This window comes from Scyliorhinus torazame, chromosome 4 (genome assembly GCF_047496885.1).
Source record: "Scyliorhinus torazame isolate Kashiwa2021f chromosome 4, sScyTor2.1, whole genome shotgun sequence".
Taxonomy (NCBI): domain Eukaryota; kingdom Metazoa; phylum Chordata; class Chondrichthyes; order Carcharhiniformes; family Scyliorhinidae; genus Scyliorhinus; species Scyliorhinus torazame.
Genome location: NC_092710.1, coordinates 83,324,355 through 83,337,732, shown reverse-complemented (window position 1 = coordinate 83,337,732; position 13,378 = coordinate 83,324,355). Strand labels below are relative to the sequence as shown.

At 61.3% G+C, this 13,378-nt stretch overlaps 1 protein-coding gene across 1 annotated transcript in view; it reads right to left on the bottom strand.

Annotated features, from left to right (window-relative positions):
* The window catches only part of LOC140411412 (kin of IRRE-like protein 1), an 82,297-nt gene that overhangs the window by 63,112 nt on the left and 5,807 nt on the right, over positions 1-13,378 (bottom strand). The window contains exons 3-5 of the mRNA XM_072500521.1: positions 10,585-10,711; positions 6,019-6,119; positions 2,225-2,423 (exon numbers count right to left, since the gene is read on the bottom strand). Coding sequence (XP_072356622.1) covers positions 2,225-2,423; positions 6,019-6,119; positions 10,585-10,711 — 427 coding nt within the window. The remainder of the gene's footprint in view (positions 1-2,224; positions 2,424-6,018; positions 6,120-10,584; positions 10,712-13,378) is intronic.

Genomic DNA, 13,378 nt, shown 5'->3' with positions numbered 1-13,378 from the left:
TCTCTCTCTCTCTCTCTCTGCCCCCTTCACTGTCTCTCTCTCTCTGCCCCCTTCACTGTCTCTCTCTCTCTCTCTCTGCCCCCTTAACTGTCTCTCTCTCTCTCTGCCCCCTTCACTGTCTCTCTCTCTCTGCTCCCTTCACTGTCTCTCTCTCTCTCTGCCCCCTTCACTGTCTCTCTCTCTGCCCCCTTCACTGTCTCTCACTCTCTCTGCCCCCTTTACTGTCTCTCTCTCTGCTCCCTTCACCGTCTATCTCTCTCTCTTCCCCCTTCACTATCTCTCTCTCTCTCCCCCTTCACTGTCTCTCTCTCTCTGCCCCCTTCACTCTCTCTCTCTCTCTCTCTCTGCCCCCTTCACTGTCTCTCTCTCTCTGCCCCCTTCTCACTGTCTCTCTGTCTCTCTGCTCCCTTCACTGTCGCTCTCTCTCTGCCCCCTTCACTGTCTCTCTCTCTGCCCCCCTCACTGTCTCTCTCTCTCCCTCTGCCCCTTCACTGTCTCTCACTCTCTCTGCTCCCTTCACTGTCTCTCTCTTTCTCTTCCCCCTTCACTGTCTCCCTCTCTCTCTGCCCCCTTCACTGTCTCCCTCTATCTCTCTGCTCCCTTCACTGTCCCTCTCTCTCTGCTCCCTTCACTTTCTCTCTCTCGCTCTCTCTGCCCCCTTGACTCTCTCTCTCACTCTCTGCCCCCTTCACTGTCTCTCTCTCTCTGCCCCCTTCACTGTCTCTCTCTCTGCTCCCTTCACTGTCTCTCTCTCTCTCTGCTCCCTTCACTGTCTCTCTCTCTGCTCCCTTCACTGTCTCTCTCTCTCTCTCTGCCCCCTTCACTCTCTCTCTCTCTCTCTCTCTCTCTGCCTCCTTCACTGTCTCTCTCTCTGTCTGCCCCCTTCACTGTCTCTCGCTCTCTGCCCCCTTCAATGTCTGTCTCACTCTCTGCCCCTTCACTGTCTCTCTCTCTCTCTGCTCCCTTCACTGTCTCTCTCTCTCTCTCTGCTCCCTTCACTGTCTCTCTTTCTCTCTCTGCCCCCTTCACTGTGTCTCTCTCTCTCTCTGCCCCCTTCACTGTCTCTCTCTGCCCCCTTCACTGTCTCTCTCTCTCTCTGCTCCCTTCACTGTCTCTCTCTTCCCCCTTCACTGTCTCTCTCTCTCTGCTCCCTTCACTGTCTCTCTCTCTTCCCCCTTCACTGTCTCTCTCTCTTCCCCCTTCACTGTCTCTCTCTCTCTGCTCCCTTCACTGGTTCTCTCTCTCTCTGCTCCCTTCACTGTCTCTCTCTCTCTCTGCTCCCTTCACTGTCTCTCTCTCTCTCTGCTCCCTTCACTGTCTCTCTCTCTCTCTCTGCTCCCTTCACTGTCTCTCTCTCTCGCTCTGCCCCTTCACTGTTTCTCTCTCTCTCTCTCTGCCCCCTTCACTGTCTCTCTCTCTGCCCCATTCACTGTCTCTCTCTCTCTCTGCTCCCTTCACTTTCTCTCTCTCTCTCTGCCCCCTTCACTGTCTCTCTCTCTCTCTGCCCCCTTCACTGTCTCTCTCTCTGCCCCCTTCACTGTCTCTCTCTCTCTGCCCCCTTCACTGTCTCTCTCTCTCTCTCTGCCCCCTTCACTGTCTGTCTCACTCTCGGCCCCCTTCACTGTCTCTCTCTCTCTCTCTGCTCCCTTCACTGTCTCTCTCTCTCTCTCTGCCCCCTTCACTGTCTCTCTCTCTCTCTCTTCCCCCGTCAGTCTCTCTCTCTCTCTCTGCCCCCTTCACTGTCTCGCTCTCTCTCTGCTCCCTTCACTGTCTCTCTCTCTCCCCCCTTCACTGTCACTCTCTTCCCCCTTCACTGTCTCTCTCTCTTCCCCCTTCACTGTCTCTCGCTCTCTCTGCTCCCTTCACTGTCTCTCTCTCTCTCTGCCCCCTTCACTGTCTCTCTCTCTCTGCCTCCTTCTCTGTCTCTCTGCCACCTTCATTGTCTCTCTCTTTGCTCCCTTCTGTATCTCTCACTTCTGTCCCCTTTCCCTTTCTGCTCCCCTCTCTCTTTGCCCCCTCACACTCTTTCTTCTACCTCCTCACTATCTCTTTTTTCTGTCCCTCTCACCCTTACTGTCCCGGTCACTCTTTCTCTCTCTGTCTCTGTCCCTCTCCCTCTGTCCTGTCTCCCTCACACTCTCTCTCCCTCAGTCTCTGACTGTCCCTCTCCCTTCGCTGTGTGGTTGCTGCTTCAGCAGTGCTGCACCCAGAATGCCTGCCTCACCTTGCTGGCTGAGTTGGATGACAGCCGTGCCCGGCCCAAAGACGTTCCAAGCTGTGCAGTTGTAGGATGTCTCAAAGTCAGACTCTGCCACGTTGTTGATAAGCAGAGTGGAGCGGACTGCAGCGGCTGTGCCCACCGTCTCCACAGTGTATCGTTCAAATGTCCCTGATTCCAGAACATTCTCTCTCCAAGCCCAGGCCTAGTAGACAAGGGAGGAGAATTTAGAAAACCCATTGCTCAGCCAGACATCCTTGTTCAATACCCACCTCTCCCCATTTACACACACTGGGCAGCCTGTTCCACTATCGGAGGGGGATTAACCCCCTCACCCACCTCTCCCCATTTACACACACAGGGCAGCCTGTTCCCCTATCGGAGGGGGATTAACCATCTCACCCACCTCTCCCCATTTACACACACTGGGCAGCCTGTTCTCCTATCGGACGGGATTAACCCCCTCACCCACCTCTCCCCATTTACACACACTGGGCAGCCTGTTCCCCTAGCGGAGGGGGATTAACCCTCTCACCCACCTCTCCCCATTTACACACACTGGGCAGCCTGTTCCCCTATCGGACGGGATTAACCCTCTCACCCACCTCTCCCCATTTACACACACTGGGCAGCCTGTTCCCCTAGCGGAGGGGGATTAACCCTCTCACCCACCTCTCCCCATTTACACACACTGGGCAGCCTGTTCTCCTATCGGACGGGATTAACCCCCTCACCCACCTCTCCCCATTTACACACACTGGGCAGCCTGTTCCCCTATCGGAGGGGGATTAACCCTCTCACCCACCTCTCCCCATTTACACACTGGGCAGCCTGTTCTCCTATCGGAGAGGGATTAACCCCCTCGCCCACCTCTCCCCATTTACACACACTGGGCAGTCTGTTCCCCTATCGGAGGGGGATTAACCCTCTCACCCACCTCTCCCCATTTACACACACTGGGCAGCCTCTTCCCCTATCGGAGGGGGATTAACCCCCTCACCCACCTCTCCCCATTTACACACACTGGGCAGCCTGTTCCCCTATCGGAGGGGGATTAACCCCCGCACCCACCTCTCCCCATTTACACACACTGGGCAGTGTTCCCCTATCGGAGGGAGATTAACCCTTTCACCCACCTCTCCCCATTTACACACACTGGGCAGCCTGTTCCCCTATCGGAGGGGGATTAACCCCCTCACCCACCTCTCCCCATTTACACACACTGGGCAGCCTGTTCCCCTATCGGAGGGGGATTAACCCCTCACCCACCTCTCCCCATTTACACACACTGGGCAGCCTGTTCCCCTGTCGGAGGGAGATTAACCCTTTCACCCACCTCTCCCCATTTACACACACTGGGCAGCCTGTTCCCCTATTGGAGGGGGATTAACCCCCTCACCCACCTCTCCCCATTTACACACACTGGGCAGCCTGTTCCCCTATCGGAGGGGGATTAACCCCCGCACCCACCTCTCCCCATTTACACACACTGGGCAGTGTTCCCCTATCGGAGGGGGATTAACCCGCTCACCCACCTCTCCCCATTTACACACACTGGGCAGCCTGTTCCCCTATCGGAGGGGGATTAACCCTCTCGCCCACCTCTCCCTATTTACACACACTGAGCAGCCTGTTCCCCTATCGGAGGGGGATTAACCCTCTCGCCCACCTCTCCCCATTTACACACATTGGGCAGCCTGTTCCCCTATCGGAGGGGGATTAACCCCCTCACTCACCTCTCCCCATTTACACACATTGGGCAGCCTGTTCCCCTATCGGAGGGGGATTAACCCCCTCACCCACCTCTCCCCATTTACACACACTGGGCAGCCTGTTCCCCTATCGGAGGGGGATTAACCCCCTCACCCGCCTCTCCCCATTTACACACACTGGGCAGCCTGTTCCCCTATCGGAGGGGGATTAACCCCCTCACCCGTCTCTCCCATTTACACACACTGGGCAGCCTGTTCCCCTATCGGAGGGGGATTAACCCCCTCACCCACCTCTCCCCATTTACACAAACTGGGCAACCTGTTCCCCTATCGGAGGGGGATTAACCCCCTCACCCACCTCTCCCCATTTACACACACTGGGCAGTCTGTTCCCCGATCGGAGGGGGATTAACCCCCTCACCCACCTCACCCCATTTACACACACTGGGCAGCCTGTTCCCCTATCGGAGGGGGATTAACCCCCTCACCCACCTCTCCCCATTTACACACACTGAGCAGCCTGTTCCCCTATCGGAGGGGGATTAACCCCCTCACCCACCTCTCCCCATTTACACACACTGGGCAGTCTGTGCCCCTATCGGACGGGGATTAACCCCCTCACCCACCTCTCCCCATTTACACACACTGGGCAACCTGTTCCCCTATCGGAGGGGGATTAACCCCCTCACCCACCTCTCCCCATTTTCCCACACTGGGCAACCTGTTCGCCTACCGGAGGGGGATTAACCCCCTCACCCACCTCTCCCCATTTACACAAACTGGGCAACCTGTTCCCCTATCGGAGGGGGATTAACCCCCTCACCCACCTCTCCCCATTTACACACACTGGGCAGTCTGTTCACCTATCGGAGGGGGATTAACCCCCTCACCCACCTCACCCCATTTACACACACTGGGCAGCCTGTTCCCCTATCGGAGGGGGATTAACCCCCTCACCCACCTCTCCCCATTTACACACACTGGGCAGCCTGTTCCCCTATCGGTGGTGGATTAACCCCCTCACTCACCTCTCCCCATTTACACACACTGGGCAGTGTTCCCCTATCGGAGGGGGATTAACCCTCTCACCCACCTCTCCCCATTTACACACACTGGGCAGTGTTCCCCTATCGGAGGGGGATTAACCCCCTCACGCACCTCCCCCCATTTACACACACTGGGCAGCCTGTTCCCCTATCGGAGGGGGATTAACCCCCTCACCCTCCTCTCCCCATTTACACACACTGGGCAGTGTTCCCCTATCGGAGGGGGATTAACCCTCTCACCGACCACCCACCATTTACACACACTGGGCAGCCTGTTCCCCTATCGGAGGGGGATTAACCCCTCACCCACCTCTCCCCATTTACACACACTGGGCAGCCTGTTCCCCTATCGGACGGGGATTAACCCCCTCACCCACCTCTCCCCATTTACACACTGGGCAGCCTGTTCCCCTATCGGAGGGAGATTAACCCCCTCACCCACCTCTCCCCATTTACACACACTGGGCAGCCTGTTCCCCCACGGGAGGGGGATTAACCCCCTCACCCACCTCTCCCCATTTACACACACTGGGCAGCCTGTTCCCCTATCGGAGGGGGATTAACCCCCTCACCCACCTCTCCCCATTTACACAAACTGGGCAACCTGTTCCCCTATCGGAGGGGGATTAACCCCCGCACCCACCTCTCCCCATTTACACACACTGGGCAGTGTTCCCCTATCGGAGGGGGATTTACCCCCTCACGCACCTCTCCCCATTTACACACACTGGGCAGCCTGTTCCCCTATCGGAGGGGGATTAACCCCCTCACCCACCTCTCCCCATTTACACAGACTGGGCAGCCTGTTGCCCTATCGGAGGGGGATTAACCCCCTCACCCACCTCTCCCCATTTTCACACACTGGGCAGCCTGTTCCCCTATCGGAGGGGGATTAACCCCCTCACCCACCTCTCCCCATTTTCACACACTGGGCAGCCTGTTCCCTATCAGGGTGGGATTATTTTTCCCACCCAGCTCTGTCCATTCAAACATTGCTCCTCTCTGTCTAACAGAATACGGTGAGGTTATATTTCACACTTACAATGCGGTCCGGTAGTGGTGTACTGCCGATGTAACACTCCACTCTCCCATGGTGTCCCTGTGCAGCATATTGTACTGCATCGCTTGAAATGATTGGAGGACCTTTGGGGGGAAAATGGAGGGAGTCGGAGGTGATAAATCAGATCGAGTGATGCCTCATTGAACGAGTGGGATTTTTCCCTCGCTGCCCTGTATCCCTATCAGATTCCCAGTTCAGCTCTCGCAAAGCAGGGTTCGGGCTGTTTGGGAGGCCGGACAGGAAATCTCAGCCCGCCCTCACTACCTCTCGCTCAAAGTCAGTGATCACCAGACCACCCAGAGACTCCCAAATCCCAACAGTGGCAGTAATCCCAACACACTGCAGCCGGAACGCGGGGCCAGGAGACCCCACTCCCGGGATCTTCCCGGCTCGCAACCCCTCAAAAAGCAGCTTGCCCCCTCGCACTCGGGTGCCAGCCTGGCACTGACTCGGTAGCCAGCTGGCATTACCAGTTGGCAGGGGCACTGCCAGGGAGCCAGGTTGGCACTGCCAATATACAAACTGGCATTTTTTGTGCAGTGGCGATTGGGTTGGGGAGGGGGGGGTCGGGGATGCTTTGCGGGCTCCAGCGAACGAAACGTGGCTGAGTGCGGCCCGGGCCCCCCTGTCTACCCGGGTACGGTTTTATAACGCGGTAAGAAATGGGCGGCTGAACACGTTCGTTTTGTTCCCAGTCAGTTAAATCGGGCCCTGTTTCTGCATACGCAACTGGCGATCCCCTCCCCCTCCGATCCACCGCCACCTCCCCTTCCGACCCCCTCCCCCTCCGATCCCCCTCCGCTCCGATCCCCCTCGATCCCCCTCCCCGATCCCTCTCCCCCTCCCCCTCCGATCCCCCTCCCCCTCCGATCCCCCTCCGATCCCCTTCCCCGATCCCTCTCCCCCTCCCCCTCCGATCCCTCTCCGCTCCGATCCCCAACCACCTCCCCATCCGACCCCCTCCCCTCCGATCCCCCTCCCCGATCCCTCACCCCCCTCCCACTCCGATCCCCCTCCCCCGATCCCCCTCCCCCGATCCATCTCCCCCCTCCCCCTCCGATCCCCCTCCCACTCCGATCCCCCTCCCCCCGATCCCCCTCCCCCACCCTCTCCGATCCCCCTCCCCCTCCGATCTCCCGCCACTTCCCCTTCCGACCCCCTCCCCCTCCGATCCCCCTCTGCTCCGATCCTCCTCCGATCCCCCTCCCCGATCCCTCTCCCCCTCCCCCTCCGATCCCTCTCCCCCTCCGATCCCCCTCCGCTCCGATCCCCCTCCCCGATCCCTCTCCTCCTCCCCCTCCGATCCCTCTCCCCCTCCGATCCCCCTCCGCTCCGATCCCCCTCCGATCCCCCTCCCCGATCCCTCTCCTCCTCCCCATCCGATCCCGCCCCCCTCCGAACCCCCTCCCCCCGATCCATCTCACCCACCCTCTCCGATCCCCCTCCCCCACCGATCCCCCTCCCCCTCCAATCTCCCGCCACCTCCCCTTCCGGCCCCCTCCCCCTCCGATTCCCCTCCGATCCCCCTCCCCGATCCCTCTCCCCCACCCCCTCCGATCCCCCTCCCCCTCCGATCCCCCTCCCCCACACTCTCCGATCCCCCTCCCCCACCGGTCCCCCTCCCCCTCCGATCTCCCGCCCCCTTCCCCTCCCATCCCCTGCCCTCTCCCCCTCCGATCTCCCCCGCCCCCTCCGACCCCCACTCCGATCCCCCTCCCCCTCCGATCCCCCTCCCCCACCCCCTCCGATCCCCCGCCACCTCCCCCTCCGATCCCCCGCCCCCTCCCCCTCCGATCCCACTCCCCCTCCGATCACCCTCTTCCGCCCCCTCCCCTTCTGATCCCCCTCCCCTCCGATCACCCTCCCCACCCTCTCCGATCCCCCTCCTCTTCCAATCCCCCTCCCCCACCGATCCCCCTCCCCTCCGATCTCCCGCCCCCTCCGATCCTCCGCCCCCTTCCCCTCCGATCCCCCGCCCCCCCCTCCGATCCCCCTCCCCCTCTGACCCCCCCCCCCTCCGACCCCCCCTCCTCCGATCACCCTCCCCACCCCCTCCCCCTCTGATCTCCCTCCCCCTCCGATCCCACGTTCCCTCCGATCCCCCGCCCCCTCCGATATCCCGCCCCCTCCGATCCTCCGCCCCCTTCCCCTCCGATCCCGCTCCCCCTCGGATCCCCCGCCCCCTCCCCCTCCGACCCCCCCTACTCCAATCACCCTCCCCCTCTGATCTCCCTCCCCCTCCGATCCCACGCTCCCTCTGATCCCCCGCCACCTCCCCCTCCGATCCCACTCCCCCTCCGATCCCTCTCCTCCACCGATCCCCCTCCCCCTTCGATCCCCCTCCCCCTCAAATCCCCCTCCCCTGATCCCCCACCCCCTCTGATCCCCCGCCCCCTCCGGTCCCCTGCCTTCCCCCTCCAATCCCCCTCCGCCTCCGATCCCCCGCCACCTCCCCCTACGATCCCCCTCTCCCTCAGATCCCCCTCCCCTCCCCCTCCCCCTCCGATCCTCCGCCCCCATCCCTCTGATCCCCCTCCAAATCCGATCCCCCTCCGATCCTCTGATCTCCGAATCCCCCCCTCCTCCGATCCCCCTCCCCCTCCCCTCCATTCCCCCTCCCCATCCGATCCCCCTCCCCCTCTGATCCACCTCCGTTCCTCCGCCCCCTCCGATCCCCCTCCTTTCCCCCTCCCCCTCTGATTCCCCCTCCCCCTCTGATCCCCACCCCCCTCCCCTCTGATACCCCTCCCCCTCTGATCCCCCTCCGATCCCACTCCCCATCTCCATCCCCTCCTCCTCCCCACAGAACCCCCTCTCCCTCCAATCCCCCTCCCCCTCCGATCCCCCTCCCCCTCTCCATCCCTTCCCCTCCCCCAGCAACCGCCCTCCCCCAGCGACCCCCCCTTCCCCAGCGACCCCCCTCCCCCTCCGACCCCCCTCCCCCTCCGACCCCCCTCCCCCTCCGACCCCCCCTCCCCCTCCAAAAAACCCTCCCCCTCCAAAAAACCCTCCCCCTCTGACCCCCCTCCCCCTCTGACCCCCCTCCCCCTCTGATCCCCCTCCCACTCCGATCCCCCTCCCCTATCCCTCTCCCTCCGCCGATCCCTCTCCCCTCCGATCTCCCTCCCCCGATCCCCTGCCCCCTCCCCTCCAGTCCCCTGCCCCCTCCCCTCCAGTCCCCTGCCCCCTCCCCTCCAGTCCCCTGCCCCCTCCCCTCCAGTCCCCTGCCCCCTCCTCTCCAGTCCCCTGCCCCCTCCTCTCCAGTCCCCTGCCCCCTCCTCTCCAGTCCCCTGCCCCCTCCCCTCCAGTCGCCTGCCCCCTCCCCTCCAGTCCCCTGCCCCCTCCCCTCCAGTCCCCTGCCCCCTCCTCTCCAGTCCCCTGCCCCCTCCCCTCCAGTCCCCTGCCCCCTCCCCTCCAGTCCCCTGCCCCCTCCCCTCCAGTCCCCTGCCCCCTCCCCTCCAGTCCCCTGCCCCCTCCCCTCCAGTCCCCTGCCCCCTCCCCTCCAGTCCCCTACCCCCTCCTCTCCAGTCCCCTGCCCCCTCCTCTCCAGTCCCCTGCCCCCTCCTCTCCAGTCCCCTGCCCGCTCCCCTCCAGTCCCCTGCCCCCTCCCCTCCAGTCCCCTGCCCCCTCCTCTCCAGTCCCCTGCCCCCTCCCCTCCAGTCCCCTGCCCCCTCCCCTCCAGTCCCCTGCCCCCTCCCCTCCAGTCCCCTGCCCCCTCCCCTCCAGTCCCCTCCCCTCCAGTCCCCTGCCCCCTCCCCTCCAGTCCCCTGCCCCCTCCCCTCCAGTCCCCTGCCCGCTCCCCTCCAGTCCCCTGCCCGCTCCCCTCCAGTCCCCTGCCCCCTCCCCTCCAGTCCCCTGCCCCCTCCCCTCCAGTCCCCTGCCCACTCCCCTCCAGTCCCCTGTCCCCTGCCCGCTCCCCTCCAGTCCCCTGCCCGCTCCCCTCCAGTCCCCTGCCCCCACCCCTCCAGTCCCCTGCCCGCTCCCCTCCAGTCCCCTGCCCCCACCCCTCCAGTCCCCTGCCCGCTCCCCTCCAGTCCCCTGCCCGCTCCCCTCCAGTCCCCTGCCCGCTCCCCTCCAGTCCCCTGCCCCCTCCTCTCCAGTCCCCTGCCCCCTCCTCTCCAGTCCCCTGCCCCCTCCCCTCCAGTCCCCTGCCCCCTCCCCTCCAGTCCCCTGCCCGCTCCCCTCCAGTCCCCTGCCCGCTCCCCTCCAGTCCCCTGCCCGCTCCCCTCCAGTCCCCTGCCCCCTCCCCTCCAGTCCCCTGCCCCCTCCCCTCCAGTCCCCTGCCTGCTCCCCTCCAGTCCCCTGCCCGCTCCCCTCCAGTCCCCTGCCCCCTCCCCTCCAGTCCCCTGCCCCCTCCCCTCCAGTCCCCTGCCCCCTCCCCTCCAGTCCCCTGCCCGCTCCCCTCCAGTCCCCTGCCCCCTCCCCTCCAGTCCCCTGCCCTTTCAACTTCCCTCCCGTGCCATCCCCCTCCCCGTGCGATACCCCTTCCTTTACACCCCCCAGCCGAATTCCAGCCAATCAGAGTGTGCATTGTTGCCTGGTCCTCACCGTTGACGTTCAGGGTAACCTCTCGCTCGCCGACCCCGATTTGAGGTACGATGGCCTTACAGACGTACGGCCCGGCGTCAGCCTGGCTCACGGATTTTAGATAGAGGTGATTACTGTTACTGAGGACCTGGGGGAGAGACAGGCAGACGGAGAGAGAGAGAGACTTCAGAGAGGCACCAGTCCACACCGCAGCCACCATTGACAGACACCCCACCCTGTAACCCTCTCCAATACTCACTCCAATTGGATTGGAATGGATGATATTGCCTCTCTTCCACTCACCCCCATCTCCTTGTATCATCACCCCTAACACCCCCCCCCCCCTTCCAGAATAAACAGAGGGAGTAACAGAGAGAGAGAAAAACAGAGAGAGAGGGGCAGCGAGAGTGAGGCAGAGAGAGTGAGGCAGAGAGAGAGAGAGGAAAACAGAGAGAGCGAGAGAGAGATAGAGAGTGAGAGACACAGAGAGTGAGAGACAGAGAGAGAGAGAGAGACACAGAGAGAAAAACAGAGAGAGAGAGGCAGAGAGAGAAAAACAGAGAGAGAGACAGAGAGTGAGGCAGACAGAGTGAGGCAGAGAGGGAGAAACTGAGAGAGAAAAACAGAGAGACAGAGAGCGAGGCAGAGAGAGAGACAGAGAGCGAGGCAGAGAGAGACAGAGAGAAAGAAACAGAGACACAGAGGGCCAGAGAGAGACAGAGGGAAACAGAGAGAGAGAAACAGAGAGAGGGAGAAATACAGAGAGACAGAGAGAGAAACAGAGAGCAAGAGGGGTAGAGAGAGACTGAGAGAGAGACAGATAGAAAAACAGAGTAAGAGGTAGAGAGAGAGAGGGTAGAGAGTGAGAGAGGGAGAGAGAGACAGAGAGAGAGAGACAGAGAGAGAGAGACAGAGAGGGCGAGAGGGGTAGAGAGAGAGAGACAGAGAGAGCGAGAGACAGACAAAAGACCAACAAAGAACAAAGAAATGTACAGCACAGGAACAGGCCCTTCGGCCCTCCAAGCCCGTGCCGACCATGCTCCCCGACTAAACTACAATCTTCTATACTTCCTGGGTCCGTATCCCTCTATTCCCATCCTATTCATGTATTTGTCAAGATGCCCCTTAAATGTCACTATCGTCCCTGCTTCCACCACCTCCTCCGGTAGCGAGTTCCAGGCACCCACTACCCTCTGTGTAAAACACTTGCCTCGTACATCTACACTAAACCTTGCCCCTCTCACCTTAAACCTATGCCCCCTAGTAACTGACCCGTCTACCCCGGGGAAAAGCCTCTGACTATCCACTCTGTCTATGCCCCTCATAATTTTGTAGACCTCTATCAGGTCGCCCCTCAACCTCCTTCGTTCCAGTGAGAACAAACCGAGTTTATTCAACCGCTCCTCATAGCAAATGCCCTCCATACCAGGCAACATTCTGGTAAATCTCTTCTGCACCCTCTCTAAAGCCTCCACATCCTTCTGGTAGTGTGGCGACCAGAATTGAACACTATACTCCAAGTGTGGCCTAACTAAGGTTCTATACAGCTGCAACTTGCCAGTTCTTATACTCAATGCCCCGGCCAATGAAGGCAAGCATGCCGTATGCCTTCTTGACTACCTTCTCCACCTGTGTTGCCCCTTTCAGTGACCTGTGGACCTGTACTCCTAGATCTCTTTGACTTTCAATACTCTTGAGGGTTCTACCATTCACTGTATATTCCCTACCTGCATTAGACCTTCCAAAATGCATTACCCCACATCCGGATTAAAGACAGAGAGAGAGAGAGACAGACACAGAGAGAGAGAGAGAGAGAGGAAGGCAGGGAGACAGAGCCCTACCCAATTCACTCCTGCTCTCTACTCTATTTTGGACTGGTTCCACGGAGATTGGGCTGGACAATCCGATTGATTTGGCCCACCTCTGATACTGGGTGTGACCGAGTGACAGTCTGCTCCCCGCTCGCACCCCCTTCAGTGACCCCTACCTCCACAATAACCACTCTCGGTGACATCTCCCAACACACAACCCTCTCAGTGGCCTCTACCCCCCACACACAGTGACCCCTCCCACCATCTCCCCCAACTTGTCGACCTCGCCCCCCACATACACCCCATCAGTAATCCCTCCCCCACGCAATCTTCAGTGACCCCTCCCCCATTCACCCCTCTCAGTGACACCTCCGCCACTCACCGCTCTCAGAGACCCCTCCCCACTCACCCCTCTGTGACCCCTCCACCACTCACCCCTCTGAGACCTCACCCCCATTCACCCCTCTCAGTGACACCTCCCCCATTCACCGCTCTCAGAGAACCCTCCCCACTCACCACTCTCAGAGACCCCTCCCCCACTCACCCCTCTCAGTGACCCCTCCCCCACTCGCCCCTCTGTGACCCCTCCCCACTCACGCCTCTCAGTGACCCCTCCCCCACTCACCCCTCTCAGTGACCCCTCCCCCACTCGCCCCTCTGTGACCCCTCCCCACTTGCCCCTCTCAGAGACCCCTCCCCCATTCACCCCTCTCAGAGACCCCCTCCCCCACTCACGCCTCTCAGTGACCCCTCCCCCATTCACACCACTCAGAGACCCCCTCCCCCACTCACCCCTCTCAGTGACCCCTCCCCCACACACCGCTCTCAGTGACCCCTCCCCCACTCACCCCTCTCAGAGACCCCTCCCCCACTCACCCCTCTCAGAGACCCCTCCCCCACTCACCCCTCTCAGAGACACCTCCCCACTCACCCCTCTGTGACCCGTCCCCCACTCACCCCTCTCAGAGACCCCTCCCCTACTCACCCCTCTCAGTGACCCCTCT